Raw genomic sequence first — 23602 nt, 5'->3', positions numbered from 1 at the left:
AAAAAGAAAGAATAAGTATTTAAAAATAATATTTCTACCAAGAAAGCAAGAATTTAAAACACTTATTTTGCGGTTTAAATGAGTCATTTTGAATGTAAATTAAATTCTTTGTATGGTTGTGTCTCAAAGCGAAACAATCACACAAAAGTTTAATTTTTGTTGTAGGGATAGACTAAATAATATCTACAATCAAGAGGAGAAAAAGATTTAATCTTTCTTGTAGATAGTGAAAATCAAACCTCTGTCACAATGAAAAATGAGAAGTCATCGTGTCAAGGAACCAACTCAATCAAAAGCTTAAGCTGATGGTTAAGGCCCTAAAATATGTTATATACTCTAACACGCTCCCTCACATGAGAGCCCAATGGGCTTTAAGTGTGAATGCAACACAGACCTTCCTCATACCTGGCTCTGAATATTCCACTTTAATGAGGGGTGGTTTAGATTCGAACCGATGACCTCTTGTTTCACTGGCTTCTGAAATCATTTCAAGGAACCAACTCAACCAAAAGCTTACACTGATGGTTGAGGCCCCAGGATGTTATATATTCTAACACATCGACCACTATACTAATTCATAATTCTCGATCGTCATAACATTATCATCTAACCCGAGTAGCCGAGTTTGACAGTAAGAAAAGCAGCTTTTCCGATATTCAGTTTCATCTTCGGAGGTAGCCTATTCTTTTCAAGAGCAAAATATTGATCAAATTATCGATGCATTACAGCATTACATTGTAATTGTAATTTGTAAGTTGAGCATATTTACAGGGTAATTTACAAAACTGCACTACTACTCACTAGTTACTACTATCTAGTCAGTACTCAGTAGTCACTACGTCACTTTGGCAGGGTTTCTTCGGGTTCATGCACTCAGTAGTCACAGACTATTAATCTCTGGAGCTTCTCTATCACGGACTACAGCCAAATTGACCAAATGCCGCATGGTGGGTCTACCATGCGGGCAATTCCACGGAGACTTCAGTTCAGCCAAGTGCTCGAGGATCTGCACGTTTGAGATATCATATGTTGAAAGTTTGAAACATACATCAGGCAATGATATAGCAGCAGCAAGTAGGGTTTTATAAAATCGGATACTAGAAAGGTTCGAATATTAATTAAAAATCATAGTCTAGTTCCAATCCGGATAAACCAAATATCTGTTTTTTTCTTTTAAAAAAAATCTTCGTCAGTATATTCAAATGTTGTGCGTACATTTAGATATTTTAACTTTAATTGATCAAATCTTTTTTAATCAAAAATATTTTTACGGTTAGAAAAATAATTATTTTGGCAATATAGTTAGATATTCAATAGAGTAAATTAATTAACAGGCAACCCTTATGAAATTTACTTAAGGATTTTTACTTCTTAAAGTTATCTATTTCAAAATCTAAAACTAAAATTATATCAAAGATCGGATATCCGGTTTCACAAAAACCATGACCAGAATCTAGATTTAATTTCGATATTAGATGAAAACGAATACCGGATATACCGGATTGAATAATTCGGACGAATTGTTATGCACATCCTAGGCAGCAAGCCAACTGCTATGGTCTGAACTGTAGGAACTAAAACATCCAACCTCTCCAAGCCCTGCCTTGGCATTGAGTTAATGTCATGTTATTGATTTAAAGGTGTTCAAAAGAAACCTAACCCAATATTTTGATAAGCACCTGCCCTCTTAAAATAAGTCTCTTCCTTTTTGTCTTCATTTTTATTCAGATGATTACCATTAAACTTCACAAATGCTGTCAAAATGAAAGTACTATAAAACAAAAATGATTATATAAGATGGTTTTAAAAAAATATATAATATATTTATATTTATTATAATAAAAGGTTAATTTGTAAAAATTTTCCTATTATCAGAGAAATTCACAATAGGAAAAGCGCAAACAATACCTTCTGCATTTCATTCCTTCCAAGTGCATCACCAATCATAATGGACGACCTGCAGGCACGTGATGCAAGCATTGCTCGAACTCTTGAAGGGCAAATCGAGTCTAAGGTATCCGATTTATAGGTACTCATCATTGAGCATTCTCCTTGACCATCCGAAAGAGTGGAAATAAGCTCTTTCACATCTGTACTAGTATAAGAAGCACATTAAGCACAATCGAAGTGGCAGAAGAACTGCACTAAAAGGAAGAGGAATAAGAATGGATAATAATTATAGATCTGTCAATTAATATTCATGAACGGTAAATTATCATCCATCGTTCTTCTGAATATTGCAAGGTAATGTTCAATGATTTAGCATATTTTTTCCTGGAAGGAGTCGCTCAAAAATCATGAACTTTGAAATTCTCGTTGGTTGCTTAAGATAATATCTTGCTGCCAACACTAATCTCACAAAGTTTGGTAACAAAAGCAACACTTTGCTATCACCCACAAATGAGACCCTTAACCTAAATGATGTCAAGGTAGACCTGATGAAAAAGTTGTATAACCAAGACTTAGGAAAATCAGATTTGGAATTCAAGGAACATGAAAGAAGTCCAAGCATGCAATTTATGGCCACAGGCCACCTATGTCCACAATAAAACTGTCCATTCATCAGTGTAATATATAAGCCTCTAAAAGGTACAAGTTCGGCTATTCGCAGCAAGACAGTGCCGTAATCCACCTTTTGAATTCTCAGTTTGTCCAAATGGGTCACTAACAAACCAAAACTAACCATACTTTGCTTTTAACCATTCGCAAAGGGATTAGCGATTTAGGTAAGTAAGCACTGATCTGGATATTTATATGTAGTATAATTTCCTCGCATAATTTATAGATTTAATACTTTGTTTATAAATAGCTTTTTCCTTCAATAATAAAAATTCCTATTCAAACGACATTACAATTTTAATTTGTCTCTAGATAATTATTTTTACCAATATATTGGTTGTTCGACTAAAATTATGTTGCTATTGTATCGACTATTTGGGCCCCTTTAAAATTTTTAGCTTCTGTGTTTATATGTGACTACTCATTATCCATCCTTCAAACAAAATTATTATGACAACTTAGAGGAGCAATTCTAACGAAGTAAACAATGGATCACAAACTAAAATGGTCAAATCGAAGAGAAACGAAAATACTTTAAATAATAGAGAAAGAAGGTCAGTTAGGGGAAGCAGTTAGAGGAAAGAGAAGTAAAACTAATAAGAAAGTAAATATGGAAGTACATAAAATAAAATAAAAAATCATCATGTCCAGCATTTGCCATTTAGAGAGCTTGTACTTAGCAATTACTCCACTTATGTTTCTTACTAAGTTCTGACATTGAATTTTGATTTTCAATTCAACTCAAGACACCATCATTCACCAATGAGCATTACTGAACTAAATGATGAGTCAGTTTTTGAATTCTAATGAACTTTTACCAATCAGAATGCAAGTTATTGCAGTTCAAGGGAGTCTGACTCTGAATACAACTATTACCTTCAACTCCAAATGTTACATTTTTACTGAAGGGCACAGTTTTCAACATAAAACGGTTTCCAGGAAATGCCTCAAGATCTTCTTCCAGGGAAAAACCATTTTTCCTGTGACATCAAAATGGAACAGTAAACTGTGGTGCTAAATGAAACATCTAACATAAGGATAATAAACAAAAATAAAAAAAAATATTAGATAAGACAATATGCTAAATCAACTTTTCATAAACAAAAATGAGAAAAATAAAAACTTAGATGAAGATCCAAATAATTTTAGATTGAAAGCAAGGATAATGACAATCACTCCGGTCCATATTTAGGTTTTTATTCCTATATAGCTATGGCTGGCCTCAGTACCACTGAAACTCTTAAGTATTAGAGATCAACAATCCAAGCCATCGACGGATTAACCAAGTGTCTGAAATTCCTTCTCTACTTTGGAACTTTCACCCTTCTTTGAATTCAGACACTTGGATTTGGTCTCCTGATCCATCAAAAGGTTTTTCCAATGCCTCATTATTCCTGCTTCGTTTCCCCTTCTCCAACATCTACTTCCTTTATGGTGGCCAATATGATTTGGAGAACAAAAGTCCCCTGTAAAGTAAGGGCCTTTGTTTGGTTGGTTATCTTAGGGAAGCTTAATACATTGGAGTATTTACGAACTTATAGATCTAATAAGTCTTTAAATCCACATAGATGCATTATCTGTTTGAAGGATGGAGTAAATAATGATCATCTTTTTAAGCCTTGCAGTTTAGCGAAGTGTCTTTGGACTAGGTTTTTTAAGATTGGCGGGGAAGAGTGGGTTGCTCCGAGAAGAATTGGGAATTTCTTATTTACTAATTTTCGTGGGTTTGGTGGCTATTTTGACCTCAAGAAATTATGAATGTGTTGTTGTTAAACAATTCTACGGTCTAGATTTCTTATTTACTAATTTTCATGGGTTTGGTGGCTATTTTGACCTCAAGAAATTATGAATGTGTTGTAAACAATTCTACGGTCTATCTTGTTGAAAAGGCAAATTTTTAACGATAGATTCTTGTCTTCAGAAATATTTGGAATAAGGCAAAATTTTTAACCTCGTTATGGGCTAAGGCCAATGGCCTCTTTCAAGATTGTTCTTTAAACGAGCTATGTAGAGGAGAATGAAACATATTAATGTATGTAGAGGAGAATGGAACATATTAATGTATGTAGAGGAGAATGGAACATACGAATGTAGTTAGATAGCTGAGCTTTCCAGGGATCTCTCATCCCTATAATGTACTACCGAAGTTTCTTCATTAATAAATGTTTTCTTTATCAAGAAATAAAACATTCAAGCCTTTGTATTGTTAAGGATACCGAGATTTAAAACTGGTGAAACTGAAAAATTATCCCACAGGTTCCAAATGCCTTAACATAAAATTTTCTTAGGTCTTACATTCACCTATCTCAATATATCTAACAAGTTTACTAGTGCACCACTGTACCAATATATAAACTGTAATTGAACTCAAATCTCAATCTTAAATTTTCTTCCTAGTAACATCTCATCATCTATAAGCCAAAGCTCACCATCCCATTTATTGAATTCTATGCTCAAGAGACTATCACCTAAAGCTTTTAACAGAGGAGAATACTGTCATATGAGCAAAAACGAAGGTTGCATAGAATATACTCTTTTTCTAGGAATAAACCAAACAGAAACAACTCCCCCCCCCCCCCCAAAAAAAAAGACATAAAAAAGCATCACCAAAATTTACAAGTAGCGCATATTCCAAAGGTTATATTTAAGGATATATATGACCACAAGATGTTAATTCCCTTATCAAGCGTTACCAGAATTTAGTCCATTCCCTAGCCATTGCAATAATTCTGGATTCCTGACCATTGAATATATCAAGGACATCCATTTTCCAAACCTCAACCGAAAATTAAACTTGACAGATCAGGCTCCCCCACAGGCCCACCCCAACTTCTTGATTTAGTGTTGTTAGAAAGATATCGCATACCAGTCATGGCAGTCAATCTGTTGGGACTATCTATTGATATTGGCTATGGAAAAGAACACATTAGATTTTACTCACATGGACAGATTACATGACATCTACAAATGGCAGAAAGCCTAAGAAGAGCAGAGAAAGAGAAAGACAAAAAAGGTAAAAACACAACCGCCACTTTACCTGATTATATCCATATGCATTGAGGCAACTATTTCCTCCTCCAAAGACAACTCCAACCTGATTGGCCTGTGTGCCCAATAAGATTAAACATGAAAATAGCTATAAATAAGTGATGCTTTTGTACATTAAAATATTGTATCTGCAAACACGTTTATAAATGCAACATTTGGCATGAGGAAAACAATCTCATTAAAATGATTCAAATATGCTGATAATTGTGCAAAAATTTTCCCCCTGAAAGCAAAATGAGTATAAACAATGGGAGAATATCAAACACAAAGATTAACATGTGCACGCAATGTTACAAAAGGCAATTCCATATCGTAAGAAGAAAAAGAGATATACACTAGAACTAATATGTGAACTAGGAAAATAGTAAAGGTACAATGCTTAAGCATAATGTGCGATATTCAAAAAGTCGTGAATAAATTAGTCTTATGCAAGCATTAGCTTCTCGGGTTCTATCTCCCTGGAATTTTTCTTTAAGCTTGGCCACATAATATTCCAATTAAATCCCTCCATTTGATCCACCCACATTGAATCTTATTCTTAACATCTTGATCAATATCATCATTCTTGTGAGAAATTGAGTCAAGATACTTAAAACACTCACTTGAACGCTCTTTCAAATCTAACTTCACAACTCCTATGATATTATTGAAAAGGGCTCAAAGAAAAAACTTATGAAGAGAAAATAAAGATATATAAATCCATACCATAAAATATCAAAACTATACTTCTGTAGATTCAGGAACTAAGTAGATTGAACAGTATCTTCCACTTGATTTCCTCAATGAGGAAAGTAGTAGAGCAGGGACTAGGGAAGAGGCCAAATTTATTAAAAATAGTGAAGTTCATTAATGTTTGAAGCTTTAGAAAATTTTATAGTTAGAAATGCATTTCAACCAAATTACATGGAAAACCAAAGAAAGCACTAAAGTCTGCCACAATGATACTCCAAATCAAAAAGTTGACTATCTCAAGGAAAAGGATCAATTCATAAAATAAGAAAATTACCTCAGTAAAGGCTGCTGGTTCATAATTGTTGATTCTGAAAGCCGCTCAAAATTATATTTCTCATCAGCTGCATGCTAGCAATAAAAAGAGCTATCTAATAAATAACAACACATGTGGGCAGAGAAAGAGCGTCTATGAAATGAAACTAACAACAAAGCAATATCACACTGAGAATTGTAGTTATTTTTACCAACAAAATAAAGGAAAGAAACAAAGATGCCTAAGATGGCCAAACCTGATCCACAATAAATAAGTCTTCATCTAGCTTCCCAATTATAAAACCTAGATTGAATTGCCCAATTACCTGGAAGTGAATATAAAATTTAGCATACCATAAAAAATAAGCCAAGATAAATAAAAAGCGATTTGTTCAGATGATAAAAATGCAATGAAGCATATGCATGACTTCCAGTACTTGACAGAAAGAGGCTGATAAAAAGATTTTCAGCTGCCACATTACCAGAAAACAAAAAAGGTATTGAATTTGAAGCGTAAGCTTGTACATGTGTATTTGAATTTGGGGGCAATGATATAAACATGGTATTGTTCTACTCATTCAAGTAAACAAGTGCTACCTCAGATCTGACACAACTAATTCTGGTACGAACAGTAGAAATAAGAAAAATATGAAGGTATTGGGAAAAGGCAAACATGAATTGCGTTTCTTCTATTGGCAATTCCAGAAGCCAAGTTTCTCCGCAACAAAAGAAAAGTGTAACAGGCAAAAAGAATTCTCACATGCCTCTCTACATTCTGTCACCTCTCAATATATACTGTACTATAAGCTATAACTATCTGAAACTCTTTAAATATTGTCCACAACAGTTCATGCATTTCTATACTCTTCTTGACTATCAACTTCAGTGTGTGTTTCCTTTATTATCCTTGGCCTTCATTCTGGGGCAAGTGAAACAAATTGTTGGATAGACTACTTTACGTTTAGCGATCCTCAATTGCAAAGCAGCCATGAGCCATCTTGTCCTTAAGTTGGGACATGGAAGCATAATGGAAATAATGTCCACATCAGACATCACATATCATAACCGCATTGTAGCAATTATGATAATCCGGCCTCAATCTTGGCCATAACTCTTCTTCAGAATTTGACTCTCTGTGCTCAGCTGCCTAAGTTCAGAGTATAGAATGTTATTAGGTTCCTTGTAGCAACAACTGTCTCAAAGGTGAATGGCAAGGAAAAGCCAGACATTTTAAGTAGCTTCTGTAAACCACCAAAAATTATCTTTCTTAAGTTGGGATGTCACCGGCCAAGCAATTCTCGCAGGCCAGCTATATGCTTTCTATAGTATTTGCCTCCAGGGACCTGTACTCTCAGATTGTGTGGAAAGAGCTGATCCATGATGATCCTTAGTCATTAACTTCTTGCTGTCCATATCAACACCTGCTGCTGAGATTTGGAGACCCATTTATGCCACTTTGGCTTGTCCAAGCTCACACTTCTTCCAGTTGGCATATAACTGATGTCCGCGCAATAGTTTCAGGAATCAGGACTTTTTCCAAATGAACTTGATGTTCTTGGTCCTACAACAGTTGAGCATGTCATCAAAAAATTCTAAAACAAACTTCCAGCGATAAGACCTGAAGACATGTAGGTCGCCTGTACATATGTAAGCCAAAAGGCATTAGAGAAACTTGTAATGGCCTTTGTGAGAGTGAATGGCCGTCAAACGAGCAGTTTCGGCCTGTACCTAGATTTAACGATCCAACTTTTAGAACATTGTAGACCCAGTCATTTCATCTACAAGGTCGTCAATATTTAGTCAAGGGTACTAGTCAACCTCCACTGTCTCTGGATTCAACTCCCTATGATTGACACATATCTCCAGAACCCATCGTTTGTCTTCAAAAAAAAAAAATCTGAAAACCGGCCGGTGGATGGTTGTATTATGCCAGCCGAGAGCATGCCATGAAACAACCTATCAATGTCATATTTTTGGGCATGTGGGTACTGATATGGTCTCGCATTGACAGGATCAGTCCGTGTTTCAGAGGGATAGAGTGCTCATGGTCCCTTAATGGAGGTAACCCCATGGGCATCTAGAGCATCTCGTGGAAATCATGAAGGGAGTGTTATAAATATAGGGGCACTGTGTATAGCCAACTCATTGGCATTTGACTTGATCTACACCATATACATCTTATTAATTCAATCGAGATTAGTGTATCCTCCTCCCTCTTTACTTATGATCTTTACCATAGCTTAAAATGATATTTGAGTCCTTTTTGAAGCTGTCTCTCCCTTCAAATTGTCTTTTTCATAATTTAACTTCCATAACAGGGTATGGGTTTTTCCATTTGCAGTCATAGATCCCAACTTCTCAAAACATTGCACCCATAGTTCCAAGAGCAAGAATGCTCATTATATCTATTCAACACCACAATGCCACATCCTTACATTCCCATTTACCATGGACTTCCTTTCCATGAATTTCCTTTATATTGATACCAAAAGGGGAGAGGAGAAAAATAGAAGGAAGGAAATCAGGAGAAAACTCCTTCACATTTTGTGCAAAAGAACCTTTCCAACATTAGAAAGATGTAAGAGGAAAATATATCAATCTTTCCTCCACTCCCCTCCCTTCTTCCTAAAATGTTATCCAAACATACTCTAAAGTCTAAACAAATAGACATCACTCAACAACTATTCAATTTCTAAGGACTTAAGTCTGGAGAAATAACTGCCTAATACACACCATTAATCAAAGAAAACATAAAGTCAACCAAGAAGGCTGCTGCTTTTATCTCAACTTATAAGCATGAAATAAATACTCCTCCAATACGTTAAGTAACGCCAGTTATGTAAACAGTATGAGATTTTCCACGACATTAAATCCCGTTATATAACAGTGCATGAATTATCACAAACAAAACGTCATGTTGACCGTTACATAAGGTGTTAGGCCAGTTGTTTCAACGTTATAACGATATTTTACCATTTCAACGCCATTTGTTTTCCCGTAAGAATTTCATTAATACCCATCAACTTTATTTATTAAGCTTAAAGTAGTTACTTATAATTTTTTAGTTGTTAAACAAAATAATTAACAATTGAGTTAATAAATAATCCATTAAAAGTTCCTCATATAGTGTAATTATAATAGCTATAGGCATATATTGCATAATAATAGTAGTTCGACAACAAAAATGCAATTATAGGTTCAAAACTTCCCTTATGTGATTTTTATTTAAATATTCACAACGCATCGGCCGCGGTTCACGTTATTACTCCATTATAGCCGCGCAAACGCATTAGCTACCACGGTTTTTTTCCATGCTTATAAGCTACATCAATATATTACCTTCATCCTGCTAAAGTCTCTTTTTCTAAAAAGCCTTTCCAGTTCTGTAGTTGCAGCAGCAAGAGCCCTCGCTTTCCATTCTTCATTATCTGCTTGAGGAAGCTCTAGTGTTGCAGCAGCATAGCACCTGTATGTAATCAATGAGCTTATAAAACAGAAAGAAAAAGAAACAAAGAGCAGGAATTAATTCTAATACAAAGTTCTACAAACCTTGCTTTTGTCTGTGTATGAACATCAAAGCTTGAATGCAATAGTGAAAACTTCTGTTTCCGCCTTTCCAAGAGGCCTTTCATATCAAATTGCAAGGTGAAGGATGGATTTAAAACCAACGACGGAGTGATACCTTCCGTTGGCTGAGCTTCAAGTGATTCATCTTTTAGCACACATTCTGCATTTTCTTTCCTTGAAACACTTGGTATAAATGCTTTGGTAACAGGTGATCTTTCGCTTTGAACCCTGACTTCCTGAAGTTGGAGAGCAAATATAAGATCCAAAAGACCAAATAAACAAGTTAGTGACAACTACATTAAACATCTCAATACCAAATCAAGTACAGCACAAGAAACACTTTTAGGAACGTATTTGCAAGGTGCAGTCATCATGACAAGAAAGACTCTTGGTGATTCTGGAATGAAGATCTAATATCAAGTTGCATTCAGAACATTGTATTTATGTAGTAGTTAGAACAGTTGGACACTTCCACTCAGTGATACAAACGTTAAGAATATCTATATAAAGAAAAGACTTCACATTCATTACAGAAACTAAAATAAAATTCCCCTTGAAAAACAGCTTTTTGCTTAAGAGTAGAGGGTAACCTAGATCCGACCAAGGAGAAAAAGGACGAAAGTTGTAATTCAACTGGACTAAAAAATGGCGAAGGAGTAAAGTTATTTACTGACCATGGAATATTTTTCGTGAGTAACATAATTTGTAAAATTAGCATCTTCAAAAGCATTTTAGCATACCAGACCCTTTCCAGCATTTGACATTTATATATTTGGACATTGGTTAATAGAAATTTTTGAAATTTGCAATTTATACACAAATTCTCTGAATTCTGTACGAGAAAAAAGGGGGAAAGAAAAGCAGTGTCCATCAACCTAGCAAATTCTCAATAAGATATTATATGATCTTAGATATGTTATTGACATGTAAAAAATGCTAATAGCTAATTGACAATTGCTAACAACAAATAATTTACCTTCTCTAACAAAACCATTTAACGGCTAATCAAACCTTCTACGGTTCTACCCTCTAACTGCCTAACATAGCTACAATTAATCAAATGTAGCAAGCACAAGGTTAAAGAATGAACTGAGCAGCTTCTTTAATCATTTTGATACGGAAGACAACTGACCAATCATGACCTAATATTTGGCTATTCTCCACCAAAAACAGAACCTTTACAAGAGTTCAATAAATCCCTTTCCATCCAAAAATTAGTCATTACCTCAAATGATGCATTCAGATAAATATGCAAATTGATAAGGAAACTGATTGGAGATATTATTAGCATTAGAAACTAAATATGTCATTCAAAAAATAATATAGGCCTTGTATGATAACACGCTTCAGCATGTTGGTTCATTTTTAGCTTTTGATTTGTTTGTTGATCAAACAACCAAAAAACTTCTTTTAGTAAATGGCTTTTTTTCTTATAAACAACTGCAATCAACAACTAATTTTACCAAACATTTTCATGAACATACCTCTGCCAAAGGTTTTGTGTGTGTCAATTGAATGTGGAATGGCTAGCAAAAAGATTCTTCACAGATACAAAAAAACATACCTCTGTTAACACATCCAGGCAGGCATCACCATCATTTAAAAAGCCTCTACTTGTTTTACACAAATCTGCAGCAGTTTCAGAATGCTTGGATGGCTGGTGTCCAAAAAGCTCAGCAGAGTCTATAACACGATGGAACTTGGTGACTGAGCTTGCAGCAGCAAAAGGTGATTCTACATCATCTTTTTCATTGCATTGAATAGATTCATTTCTCAATATAGGGGCTTCTGATAAAGGCATAGACATGTTTTCATACTTTCTCTTCTGCAGAGTGACAAACTTGTTAAGTGACGATTGAACTAAGCTCGACCTATTGCTCAAACCATAATCAACTGCAACATCACTTTCAACCTCTTTAAGGCATTGTTCATCGATACTAACACTAGTCATTTTGTTGTCACGGCCATGTGAATCAATATATGTCTTCTTAATGCTGTGGACCTTAAGACTAAAATCCCTGTCCTGTGAATTTTGAGCATTGTTGTGGAGGCCAAAAGATAAAATTTGGCTATCCTTCCCAATAGGATCTGGAATAATATCATGTCCAGCAGCTTGCTTTTTGTCACATAATTCAGCCTGAGCTCTTTCGACAGACGGCTGCACAGGAGTCTGCTGCAATCCCACCGGGCAAGTAGATTTATTATCTTTTTCATCAGGTACAGTTACATTCATGACACTGTAAGTGACAGAACTAGCCGAATAGATCATCCCTAAAGCTTCTCTCAGATATTGTAGAAAGGAGCCTTCATCTGAGAAAAACACTTTTCTCTTATCTGGTGTGACATTCACATCATATGCCATAACGGGAAAAATGAAGTTCAGGATTGCAATAGGATATTGACGTGAGTTTGTACCTCTATATAACTCATTCACAAGTTTACTAACTTTTGGCATATCAACGGGTCGACCATTTACATAAAAGAATTGTCTGTCACCCATATTTCTTCCACTGCCATTACCAGATTTAGAGACAAAACCCTCAACTCTGCAATCCTCCGACATGGAAATATTCAGAGGCTCCAAACACGTAAAAGTGCTCATGCCAAACAGTGCTATAATGTTATCTTTAAGTGATCCACTTCCTTGGGTTTTCAAGACCACCGATCTTGCGTTCTTACCAGACATGTTGGTGCAGACAAGTCGAACTCCTTTTGCAATGACAGCGTACGCCTGAAAGAATATGGAAAAACATGCAGCGCAAATCAGCAAGCACTATTTCAGGAACCTCAGATATTAAATTAGTCAGATGATTTAAGTTCACTTAATTATAGCGTTCCAGAATCTCTTAGTTCACAGAAAACAAAATGTAGCAGAGATGGAACCCTTTAGTTAGTTTCCCTAGTAAAGGATTGAGAGAAGACAGTCATCCTTAACTTCAAAATCTAAAGTTAACACTAAACTTCTCAAGTACTTAAAAACCCAATTACAGGTAATAAGATCACCAAAACTCACATTCAATAAAGAAATAAGCTTCCCGTATTCCTTACGAATATTTCGACTGAATTCTTTGCTCCGTACGGGCAAATTTGAGAACAACTTCTGAACAGTTACAGTAGTACCAACTTTTCGTGCTGTCTTCTTTTCAGCTATCACGTGTCCAGAGTGGTCAAACGTCAAGTGTGTAGCAACTGATTCATTTTTTGTTCTAGTTTCTATTGTCAAACTCCCAAGTGCACAAAGGGAACTCAATGCCTCTCCTCTAAAGCCAAATGTGGTGAGCATTTGTAGGTCAGAAAAATCTGCCAATTTTGAGGTATGATGCTTGAGGGCAAGAACCTGCACCAAAAAAAATCATAAAATTATTAATACTCATCGGCATTAAAATCCAAGCCATATTATTAAGGAAAAATTACCTAGAAAAATCAAACTTTTTCATGATTTTCCTAAAATAGTCTCACCTATTGATTAACCATGAATCACCCGACTTTAGGAGGTATTTGCCTAGAGTAAACTCGGGTAACCGAATGACCTACTATAGTAGGTAATTTACCAAAAAAGTAATCTAAAAATTAACGTAAAATTAGAGAAAAATTTTGAACATTTACATAAAAAATTCCAAATAATAAAAAAACTCAGAAAAAAATTTAACACTTTTTTTTTACATTTTTTGAGATTTTATTTTAACTTATCTTTTTTTAAAAAATAAAACTTGTTATAGCAAGTTATCCAATTACCGAGTTTACTCTGGGCAAATACCCCTAAAGTTGGGATTATTCATGGTTAATTAATCTGTGAGATTATTGTAAAAAAATCAAGAAAATGTTAGATTATTCTAAGTAATTTTTCCTATAATGAATCAGATAATAATCACCTTGATTCTTTTTTTGGGTGCCCCGGCTTGCCGGCAAATGAAGGTGTGCATATTCTCTGTTTTTTGGTGATATTTTTTCATCCACTGCAATCTGGTTTTTAAAAATCTTATTTATAATGCTTGACGATGGGTTGAGCACTTGATGAACTTGACTGAAGTATGTTATTCTCATTTTATCATACTAAGAGTAGCATGGGTGGCCTTTCTCAGTGGTCCAATGGTTTTTATCCTTAACTCTTAAAAGGATGTTCCATGTAAATTTTAGTTGTTACACAATTCGTGTATTCAAGAATCGGAGTGCGAACATTGTTGGTTTGATTGTCAAATTGATCATGGTGTGGGTATTGTAAGAGTTGTGATCAACTTTGTACTAGATACAAAACAATAACGAGGTGATAGAACTTTCATATCAAGCTAGGAAAGTGATTAGATAACCTGGAAACAATTACTAAATGTTCTTGTTTTGTTTCCAATATCCAAATATGCATAAGGCAACAAAAACAAGTTTTAAGCAATCGAAAATGTTTCCTTTGATGCAAAGAAAACATTCAAGACAGCTCAAAACAAGAACTCACACAACAACACCTAAACTGATTCTAAGCACTCAGGTTGTCGCACTTATCAAAATCAGTTCAAGACTTCCAAGTTCAAACCACCACAAATCTTATGAAGATGAAGAAACTAAAGTTTTGAGAATAAACACTTAGCCTAATTACTAAATAAGTATGTAATTAAGCTTAATTACTAAATAAGTATGTACTTAAGCTTACAGCTCAAGTAAATGTTATACAACTTCTAATAAGCCAAATCTGTCCAAACAGGATGAAAAGCTCCTATTTAAGCTTACAGCCTACATATGTGCTAAGAAAGCTATGAACAAGTTAAAAATATTACATATGTTACGTATCTGTAATAAAATAATCTCCTACAAGGACAGAAACTAGCTGATTCACAGTAAATCCTCACTAAACCATCTCTTTTGAACTACTAGTTGTTTTGAGCTGGGAAGGCGGAGGTGCTTGCTTGTGTAGGCCAATCAAAGGCTCACCTTAGTTGTAGGGAAACTTTCTTATTAGACCTTTAATATGAGCAGCTTGTTGCATTCATTAACACTGATGTATTACATTCACATTGTTATCACAGCAGCAACAGTAGAATTGTTTTCAAAAAGCTATAAATTGGTCAATATGTAGTATACAACTGCTAAGTTTGATATTTTACGAAATAAAATTCAAAATTGACGATTTAAAGTTCAAAAACTAAGCAATATTAACGCAACAAATTATCACTAAAAAAGCTTTAACCAAAATTGAATCATTTAGCATAGATTAGCATGAATCCTTTCAAACATCCACCTAATGCAAGCTTAATTCTCAACATAAGACAAACAAATAATTTACATAAACTTATTCTAAGTTTTGCCTTGGATAGGGCTAGCACTGCATCAGTGTCCTTTAACGACTACTTAATCGGAACAAGAGGATGCTAACAATGAAGGCGTTTGCTCTTTTGAAGTTTCTGGGCTGGACTTAAAATTTTAAAGGAGGAGAGTTGAGAAGAGGAAAGAATACGAAGAAAGGAAAGATATGGGAAAGACATAACCATTAACCGGTGCAGAGCTCCAAGAGAATGACTTCGTTCAGTATCGGCAATTATGAAAATAATTTTTACTTAAATATTTTAATACCCTTTGTGAAAACCTAACATTGATTTTTTATAATTTGGCCCAGCACATTCTAAAATTCTTCTGGTTTCCTAATCATTGGCATTAAGTGAAGTCAAAAGAAATCAAATGCTTGTATCCAAATACTTACATAGTCATTCCTCAAGCAATTTTTGTCTATAAACTAATAATCACACCTTAGAAACTTTTCTCAAGCACACGATACCAGTATGATATAGGCTAACTAATGTTACATGGATAAAAGAGTTGTCTTCGTAAACTTTAAAGAAGCACAGATAATGGGATAAGTACAAATTGAAAATAACTTTCAATTTATCACTCACCCTAAATCCAATATGTCGGACACACAAAAGAGATACATTGAACTCACTCAAAACTCTGAAACTAGAGGTGTCCATTTCATTACACATCACTAAAATGGGAGAACTTATAATTGATTTATGCTATGTTTGAAAGGAAAGTTAAAGAAAACGAAAGGTAATGGAGATGATGGGATGACATTTTCTTCTTTAAAGGATAGAATTTAAAAAGAAGACATTAGAAAAGATTTAGGCAATGCAGTCTCGCAGTTATTGAGGATAAGATGAAAAATATTGTTCAAGGATTGAGATATTTTAGGCATGTGGAACTATCGACAAACCCTTAAAGGAGGATCAAAAGTTGAAATATGGGGGATTTTAAACGAGATCGAGGACCAAAAAAGATAACATAGAGGCAGAACTGGAAAAAAAAAAGAAAAATTCAGATTACAAGTTGAAATCAAAGAAAATTGAAATGAAATGAGCTATTGAGACTGATTCTCAGTTGATGTAGTGGAATAATCTTTTGTGATTAAGGCTTTTGGCATTCTTGTGGATGACAAAAGACAAAGGAAGGAAAGTGGAGGGGTGAACTATTTTACAATTTGTAAGAAAAAAATTCTTATCGCATGGGATGTGGAAAAAAATTCATGACTCCTTCCCTCCCTTTCCTTCCTTCCTTTAATTCAAATTCACCCAAAAACTCTTTCTGGGCTCTGGAAAGCCTCAGCTAATTTCATTTCGCCTAAAATTCATAAAAGTGACAAGGAATCTCAGACTCTCAGCACATCAGTAATGTTTCAATCTAAATAGAAAGTTGAATTTCAGCAAGCGAAAATAACCCTTAACAAAAAAAAAATTCAATAATAAACAACAATTCCAAAATCAGATACAATAATGACAGCAGTGGAAAACAAAAAATTAAAGCAGACCTTGAAATCGCTGGGGGAAATGCCGCAACCATTATCGATGACTTGAAACCAACCTTCACCATAATCCTTCAAAGCAATCTCGATACTAGTAGCACCAGCATCCAAGCTATTCTCAACAAGCTCTTTAATGGCCGAAGAAAGATCCAAAATTACTTGACCCGCACATATTTTATGGATCACACCCTTGTTTATGGGCTTTATAACCGGCGAATTAGCCTTTAATGGAGTTTTTTCCGCCATTTCCGATGCTGAAAACATTCATCAATACGCAAAGGAATGGCTTTGAGAATTAAGATTGTGTGATAAAACCCTAATTAATTTGCTAAAAGAAGAGACTGATAGACAGTTGGATTAAAACATTTTGCCGCCAAAAAAAATGCACAAGCCCATCTGTTGACGGCTTGGCGCGGCATATCTAAGAGACTAGGACTTAAATGAGACTCGACGGCTCGTAAGCGATTCAAAGTCTATTTTGTTCAAAACTCGGCTAATTGAACTCAAGTATAGAAAAACTCACTAAAATATATCACATGAAATAAATATAAGAAATTTAAAATATATATATATAATTTTATCATTTAATTGAAGAAATTTAAAAAGTTCTCGAGGAGATTAAAAGGTAAATTTTACCGTGTTGCAATTAGGCCGGCGTTGTTATATGGGGCAAAATGTTGGCCCGTAAAGAAAGTTTTCGAACAGAGGATGAAAGTAACAGAGATGCGTATACTAAGGTGGATGTGTAGTAATACTATGATGAATAGGATAAGAAATTAGGAGTTCAGGAAGAAGTTAGGCTTGCACCTCTCTCCGCAAAGATGCGGGAGAACAGGTTGAGATGGTTTGGGCATGTGCAGAGAAAGACACATAACGCCCCAGTAAGGAGGGTCGAATGCATCATAGTGGAGGGCAAAAGAAGTCGAGGAAGACCTAAGAGTACGTGGGAGGAACAAAATTAAAAGTGACATGCATGAACTTCACCTCTCCAAGGACCTAACCAGGGAAAGAGGTCGTTGGTGGCGCCCTATCCACATCTTAGATTACTAAACCCATCCCTTTTACCCATCATTTGTTATAGTTCATTGCCTTTAATTATCGGTCTTTATCTCATTCTTTACTTTTATCTTTATTTTTAGTTATTTGTACGTATTCTATATTTGATTTTTGTAAGTTGCAGGTTTCTCTTTCTTTGAAGACCTTTATCATGCCGAGGAACTCTTTAACCGCACTTTCTTCTATGAGTATGAGTTGCCGTCGTTCTTCCTTCCCCAAATCTTGATCATAGTTTTTTATGAGCGAGATACACTGAATATGATAATATAATGATGAATTAAAGAACATATATTAGGTTATTCATTAGCTCGAGCCAAACTTTAATATAAGATGAAGTCAAGACAAATATCATATTTCAAAGTAAGAGCTTAAATTTTAGTCGCCACAAGATAAGTCAAGCTATATTTATATTTTAGTGGTTTGATAACCGAGTGGGTAATTAAGGAAAACATTTATAGAATTAAATTTTTCAAAAAGCTTTTCTCAAATAAAAAAAATAATAGATTTTTAAATTAATACTATCAAATGAGTCGACATAGTAGTGGAAAGAAACGAATATTTGTTATGCTTTCCGAACACATTTATTACAAATTTTACTTCCAATGCCCGAAATCATTGCAGACATGCAGTGGAAGCAGTTTCAGACAAATCAACTCTTATTTTGTGCAGATTCTTGAACAAAAAATCACTATAGATAGTATAGAATACATACTGATGCTGCAAATAGTTAAGTTGTTTCTGCAATAATCATACAGCAAGAACTCGAAAGCAAGGCAACACATAACAAAATATTACACTATTTACAATAATGGTTGAACTCAGTCTGCATACAAGCTTTCTTAGCGTCTTTGATATGAATTTATTATGGGAAGCAACACAATCAAATTCGAATCGTTGAGAGGATCACCGGGAGAATCAACGAACGGAAGTTAACAACATGACATAATTTTTGCTTAAGATTGTGTAGGCGCGAACTTGGTGTCCTTTTTGATGGATATTGTCCAAGAAGATCAGCATCAGAATGCACTGATACTATGTCTCCCATCACTAGATTAGATGTACTTATCAAGCCACCAAATTTCATTTCCGTATTAGCTGAAATGAAACAGAGGGGAGAAAAGATCTTAAAACCAAAACTAACACATATGAAGGAAATAAAAGGCAATAATAAAAATACATACACACAATAAGCAAAAGATTAGCCAACAGTTTTGTTATCTCTGCAATGGATCCAATGGCAAAAAAATATAGGTTCTCTAATACAGTCATAGACTCATGCCAATAAACAATTGATAAACAATATGCAAAATAAAGGTATGCCATCCTATACTGGTTCCCGGACAATGCACGAAAATACTACATATCATCCTGAAGAACGGGTGATAAACATAAGAACCGCAGTCAACATGATTTTATCATTACATTGATTCCTACCAAAGCCTCACACAGAAGCTTATATATTCTTTGCGTCAATTGTTCATCCTAATTTTAATATTTTGTTAATGCTTATGATCCCCACATATCTTTCTGTAACTTCATTTTAACATTTTTATATTACTTATGATCCACATATGATTCCCACGAACTTTATTTAAATATTGTATAAAAAGTATGGTCTCCATATTTTTTCCACTAACTTTATTTTAATATTTTTTAATGTTTATGATCCCTACTTTTTCTTCAATATCTTAATAAATCAATAAAATAATACATCCGTCATCTAAATGATTCAATTTTCTTAATTTTCGTGACATTCCTTATGGGAACATTAATAGGTAACGGTGAGATTAAGTTTTAGCCATCATCAAACTAGTCAAGTCACAGAGAAGCATATGCCCCCAAAAAACCCCAAGAAATTGAACACATGAAGAAAAGCACAAACATTATTTACATAGATTCCATTTGAGCCCAGAGGTTGTGGTATGAAAAGCAGGCACTCCTATAGGTAGTAGTCCACAATGTGGACCAACAACAGAAGATTCAATATGGATTTCGTGATGGTGAGTTCTAGAAAGAAGTTGGATTAGACAATCATCTGAAAGAAGAATTATTCGCATGCCAGAGAAATGACAGAGGACATTAATGTTCCCAGCTTCATGATCAAATCGCCCTCCAAGTGCTCCAGCAACAAGAATGCACAGCTAAGAGAAAGCCATCACAACAAAAACCTCACTATGTGTCTCATTTTTCAAGGTAAAAACATAATTGTTTTTCAATTGGCAGTAAACAACAGACAAGAATGTGAAAAATCAAGAAACTGCTGACGACTTGAGAAAAATGAAAGCTGAAGCAGCTTACATTTAATTTTTTAGCGTCAGACATCATGCTACTAATATGTGAAATACACTTGTGAAGGTCAGTGGTATCTTGGTCATGCGAATCATTTATTATATCAACACCCTGACATTAGATAATATGCAGCAATGTCAACAACAAGAGAACCACAGTTTAGAAAAAAAGTGAGGAAAATCGATAAAGATAGTTATGTTCTCAGCACAATTTTCTAACAGCAAAATCAGGTGCGACATGCGTGAATATATATATATCAAGAAAATACAAGTTGAGCAGAAACTAGCCAATGGGTCATGCAAAGTTTGGATTTGCAACTGGCCATTGTGCAGCATCTTACCATCATAGGAAATAGATGAATGCTACTTTACTCGATTTTTGACATCAGTGTCAGAGACTGATATAAATTCAGGTGTCCCAAACTCCCAATCTTGTGATTAATTGAATATTTGCATATCAGGTCCAAAAAGTTGCTTCAAATCTCCATACCAGTGGGGATACATCAAGTATGAATTTATTGATTCAGGACAATCAGCTCCACCTTAGTCCCATTTCACAAAAGGACACGGATCTCATACCACAAAATGCTTCCCCTTTTTAGAGGCAGCGCCGCAGCAGGGACAGAAGAGGGTCAAAATAGGGAAATGATGATATTTTTTTTCCATTGAAAAACTTAAAAGATAACTTAACGTGGTCTATTACTATGTTTATTAGAAGTGACATTTTTACAAAAAGCCATTAAGTGACATTTTTACAAAAAGCCATTGTATAGAATGCCTTCATAAACTCATGATTGCTAGAACTTCAATGTAAGAGGACCAAGAGAATAATGGCCCTAATTCATATATGTGATCTAATGACAAACATCCTACATTCTAAGAAAGAAATGGAGAATGACATACTTGAGCATATAAATAGAAGAGAGAAAAAAACTCAAAAAGAATTTTATAAATAAGGGTACTATATAAATGTTTATAACTTTACGTTGATAAACCATCTGATGTTCTGATAAATCATGTTTCAGAAGATAAGACTATTCCATCATCTCTTGTTCAGTCTCAAAATAACTTACATGACCTAAATAACTATTCTTCTGGGGAACAAAATCAGAGGAATTATAGGATTTCTGATTCCCTTAGCATAAGCAAAGAGGCTCACTCAAGGTCTTTATATATGTCATACGTAATGGGATTTCAATTTGGTCCATCTGTTACATAATGGCCACTTAGCTACAAATTTTAAACTTGTTGTAATGGGAAAAGCCATTCTGTCGCATTTGATTCAAAAGCATACCGTTACATTTGTTACTACTCATTATTCTAACATCATAGTCCTCATAATGCATTTTTAAGACAAGATTAGGTTCAAACAGGAATATATAAGCTTTGATGATCTCAAGATATCTTTAAAACGCTTGAAATACTATAATAACATGGATTCCTTTGAAGTTGTCGATCCACATTCCGATAGCCTGGAAGTCAATTGTAACTGTAATACCCCAAATTTAGCTTGAAAAAGGATTGATAGACTACTCATATCAACAAGGTGCATCTTCTTTTCTAGGGAGCCCATTTGCTAAGAACTCCACAATTAAGCGTGCTTGGTGGAGAGCAATCTTAGGATGGGTGACCTCCTGGGAAGTTTTTCCAGTTGCGCACGAGTGAGGCCAAAGTGCGCTGGAAAGACTTGTGTTGGTTTGTGGGGCTAGTCTATAGTCTCCAAGAGTAGTCACCAGCGGTCCGAGGGGCCGGGGTGTTACAAATGGTATCAGAGCAACCCTGTGATCGTGGCTGGTAGTGTTCAGTAGGGGTGTTCAAAAATATCCGTTTCCGAAAACCCGATCCGAAAACCCGCTTTCCGATTTTTAAAAGTGGATAAATTACCCGGTTTCTAAAATTCGGATAATCCGAGTCGGGTACCCGATTTTAAAACCGGGTATTCGGGTCGGATACGGATCACGAATTTTGGAAACCGGGTACCCGGTATCCGGTTTTAATTTTTTTTTTAATTTTTAAATATAAAAACTAAAAAGACACAATTAAAAACCCTAAATCAGATTTCTACCTTGTGCCGCCTTCTATTCCAGTCTTTTCCTTCTTCTTCCTCTGATTCGCCATTGATATTCCTTCTTCTTCCTCCTTCATTCTTGCTGCTGCTTGCCTTGTTCCTCCTTCACCATTCACGGCTTCATTACTATTCCTTTTGCTCTCTATTTATGAACAGTAATGAACAACAATGATTCTTTCTTTTGCTCATCTTCTGCCGCGTGTAATTCAGATGCATCTGTTCCTTTTCTTTCTTTCAGTTTCAATAATCTACTATCTTACCCGCATTTCTTCCTCACCTTGTTCTTCAATCTCATTTCTACCTCAGATTTCTACAACTGAAAATGGATCTTGTTCTTGAATCTCCTTTCGGTTATCTTAAAAATTTATCTTCTAAAATTAGTCAAAATTGAAGAATCTCATTTCTACCTCAGTTTTCTACAATTGAAAATGGATCTTGTTCTTCAATCTCTTTTCGGTTATCTTAAATCTATCTAAAATCAAAGTTGAAGAGTTTAATGTAATTTTTATATGTTTAAAAAATTGTTAAAAGAATTAAGAAAAAAAAATAAAAAAATAAAAAACAAAACCGGGTCGGATCCGAAATACAATTTTAGCTATCCGGAAAACCGGGTACCCGGTTTTTCGGAACCGGGTCGACCCGGTATCCGGTTTTGAACACCCCTAGTGTTCAGTGCACCTAGCGGGGTAAAAGATCCTGAAGTTACGGTCCAACAAGGACGTTGTATTCTTAAGTGGGGGTGAGTGTAATACCCCAAATTTAGCTTGAAAGAGGATTGATAGACTACTCATATCAACAAGGTGCATCTTCTTTTCTAGGGAGCCCATTTGTTAAGAACTTCACAATTAAGCGTGCTTGGTGGAGAGCAATCTCAGGATGGGTGACCTCCTGGGAAGTTTTTCTGGGTGCGCACGAGTGAGGCCAAAGTGCGCTGGAAAGACTTGTGTTGGTTTGTGGGGCTAGTCTACAGTCTCTAAGAGTAGTCACCAGCGGTCCGAGGGGCCGGAGTGTTACAGTAACACCATTGAAATCCAGAATCTAACTTCTGTGGCATAGCAAGTCGCAATCATTAGTGCATTACAGCATTCACTATCACGTGCAAGATGTGTTTCATGTGGAAACTTAATCAGCTAACTTTTTCTAACACTGCCTACAAAACAAACGTACATTTCCTATTTCTAACCTGACAATCACTAGGTTTAGGAAAGCAGAGCTAACCGAAGAAATTGAAACTACTACTCGTATTTTGTG

At 35.1% G+C, this 23602-nt stretch overlaps 1 protein-coding gene across 3 annotated transcripts; it reads right to left on the bottom strand.

Annotated features, from left to right (window-relative positions):
- Positions 1-685: 685 nt before the first annotated feature.
- LOC130820560 (DNA mismatch repair protein PMS1-like) lies at positions 686-17404 on the bottom strand. Of its 3 annotated transcripts, XM_057685976.1 has the most exons (12): positions 16946-17404; positions 14031-14121; positions 13172-13495; positions 11723-12889; positions 10141-10394; positions 9931-10057; positions 6849-6917; positions 6614-6687; positions 5597-5662; positions 3436-3539; positions 1909-2090; positions 686-1006 (listed from the first exon to the last, which is right to left on the bottom strand). In XM_057685976.1, the coding sequence occupies exons 1-12, from the start codon at positions 17005-17007 to the stop codon at positions 881-883; spliced, it is 2646 nt and encodes an 881-aa protein (XP_057541959.1). In that variant the 5' UTR covers positions 17008-17404; the 3' UTR covers positions 686-880. The 3 variants fall into 3 exon arrangements, 2 of the variants coding, with proteins under 2 accessions (XP_057541959.1, XP_057541958.1); XM_057685975.1 differs by lacking the exon at positions 14031-14121 and having other exon boundaries at positions 16946-17403; XR_009045232.1 differs by lacking the exons at positions 686-1006; positions 1909-2090; positions 14031-14121 and having other exon boundaries at positions 3466-3539; positions 6614-6680; positions 16946-17403.
- Positions 17405-23602: the final 6198 nt, after the last annotated feature.

This window comes from Amaranthus tricolor, chromosome 8 (assembly GCF_026212465.1).
Source record: "Amaranthus tricolor cultivar Red isolate AtriRed21 chromosome 8, ASM2621246v1, whole genome shotgun sequence".
NCBI lineage: Eukaryota > Viridiplantae > Streptophyta > Magnoliopsida > Caryophyllales > Amaranthaceae > Amaranthus > Amaranthus tricolor.
Note: the sequence above shows the minus strand (reverse complement) of the source record. Positions and strands in the feature narration are given on the sequence as shown.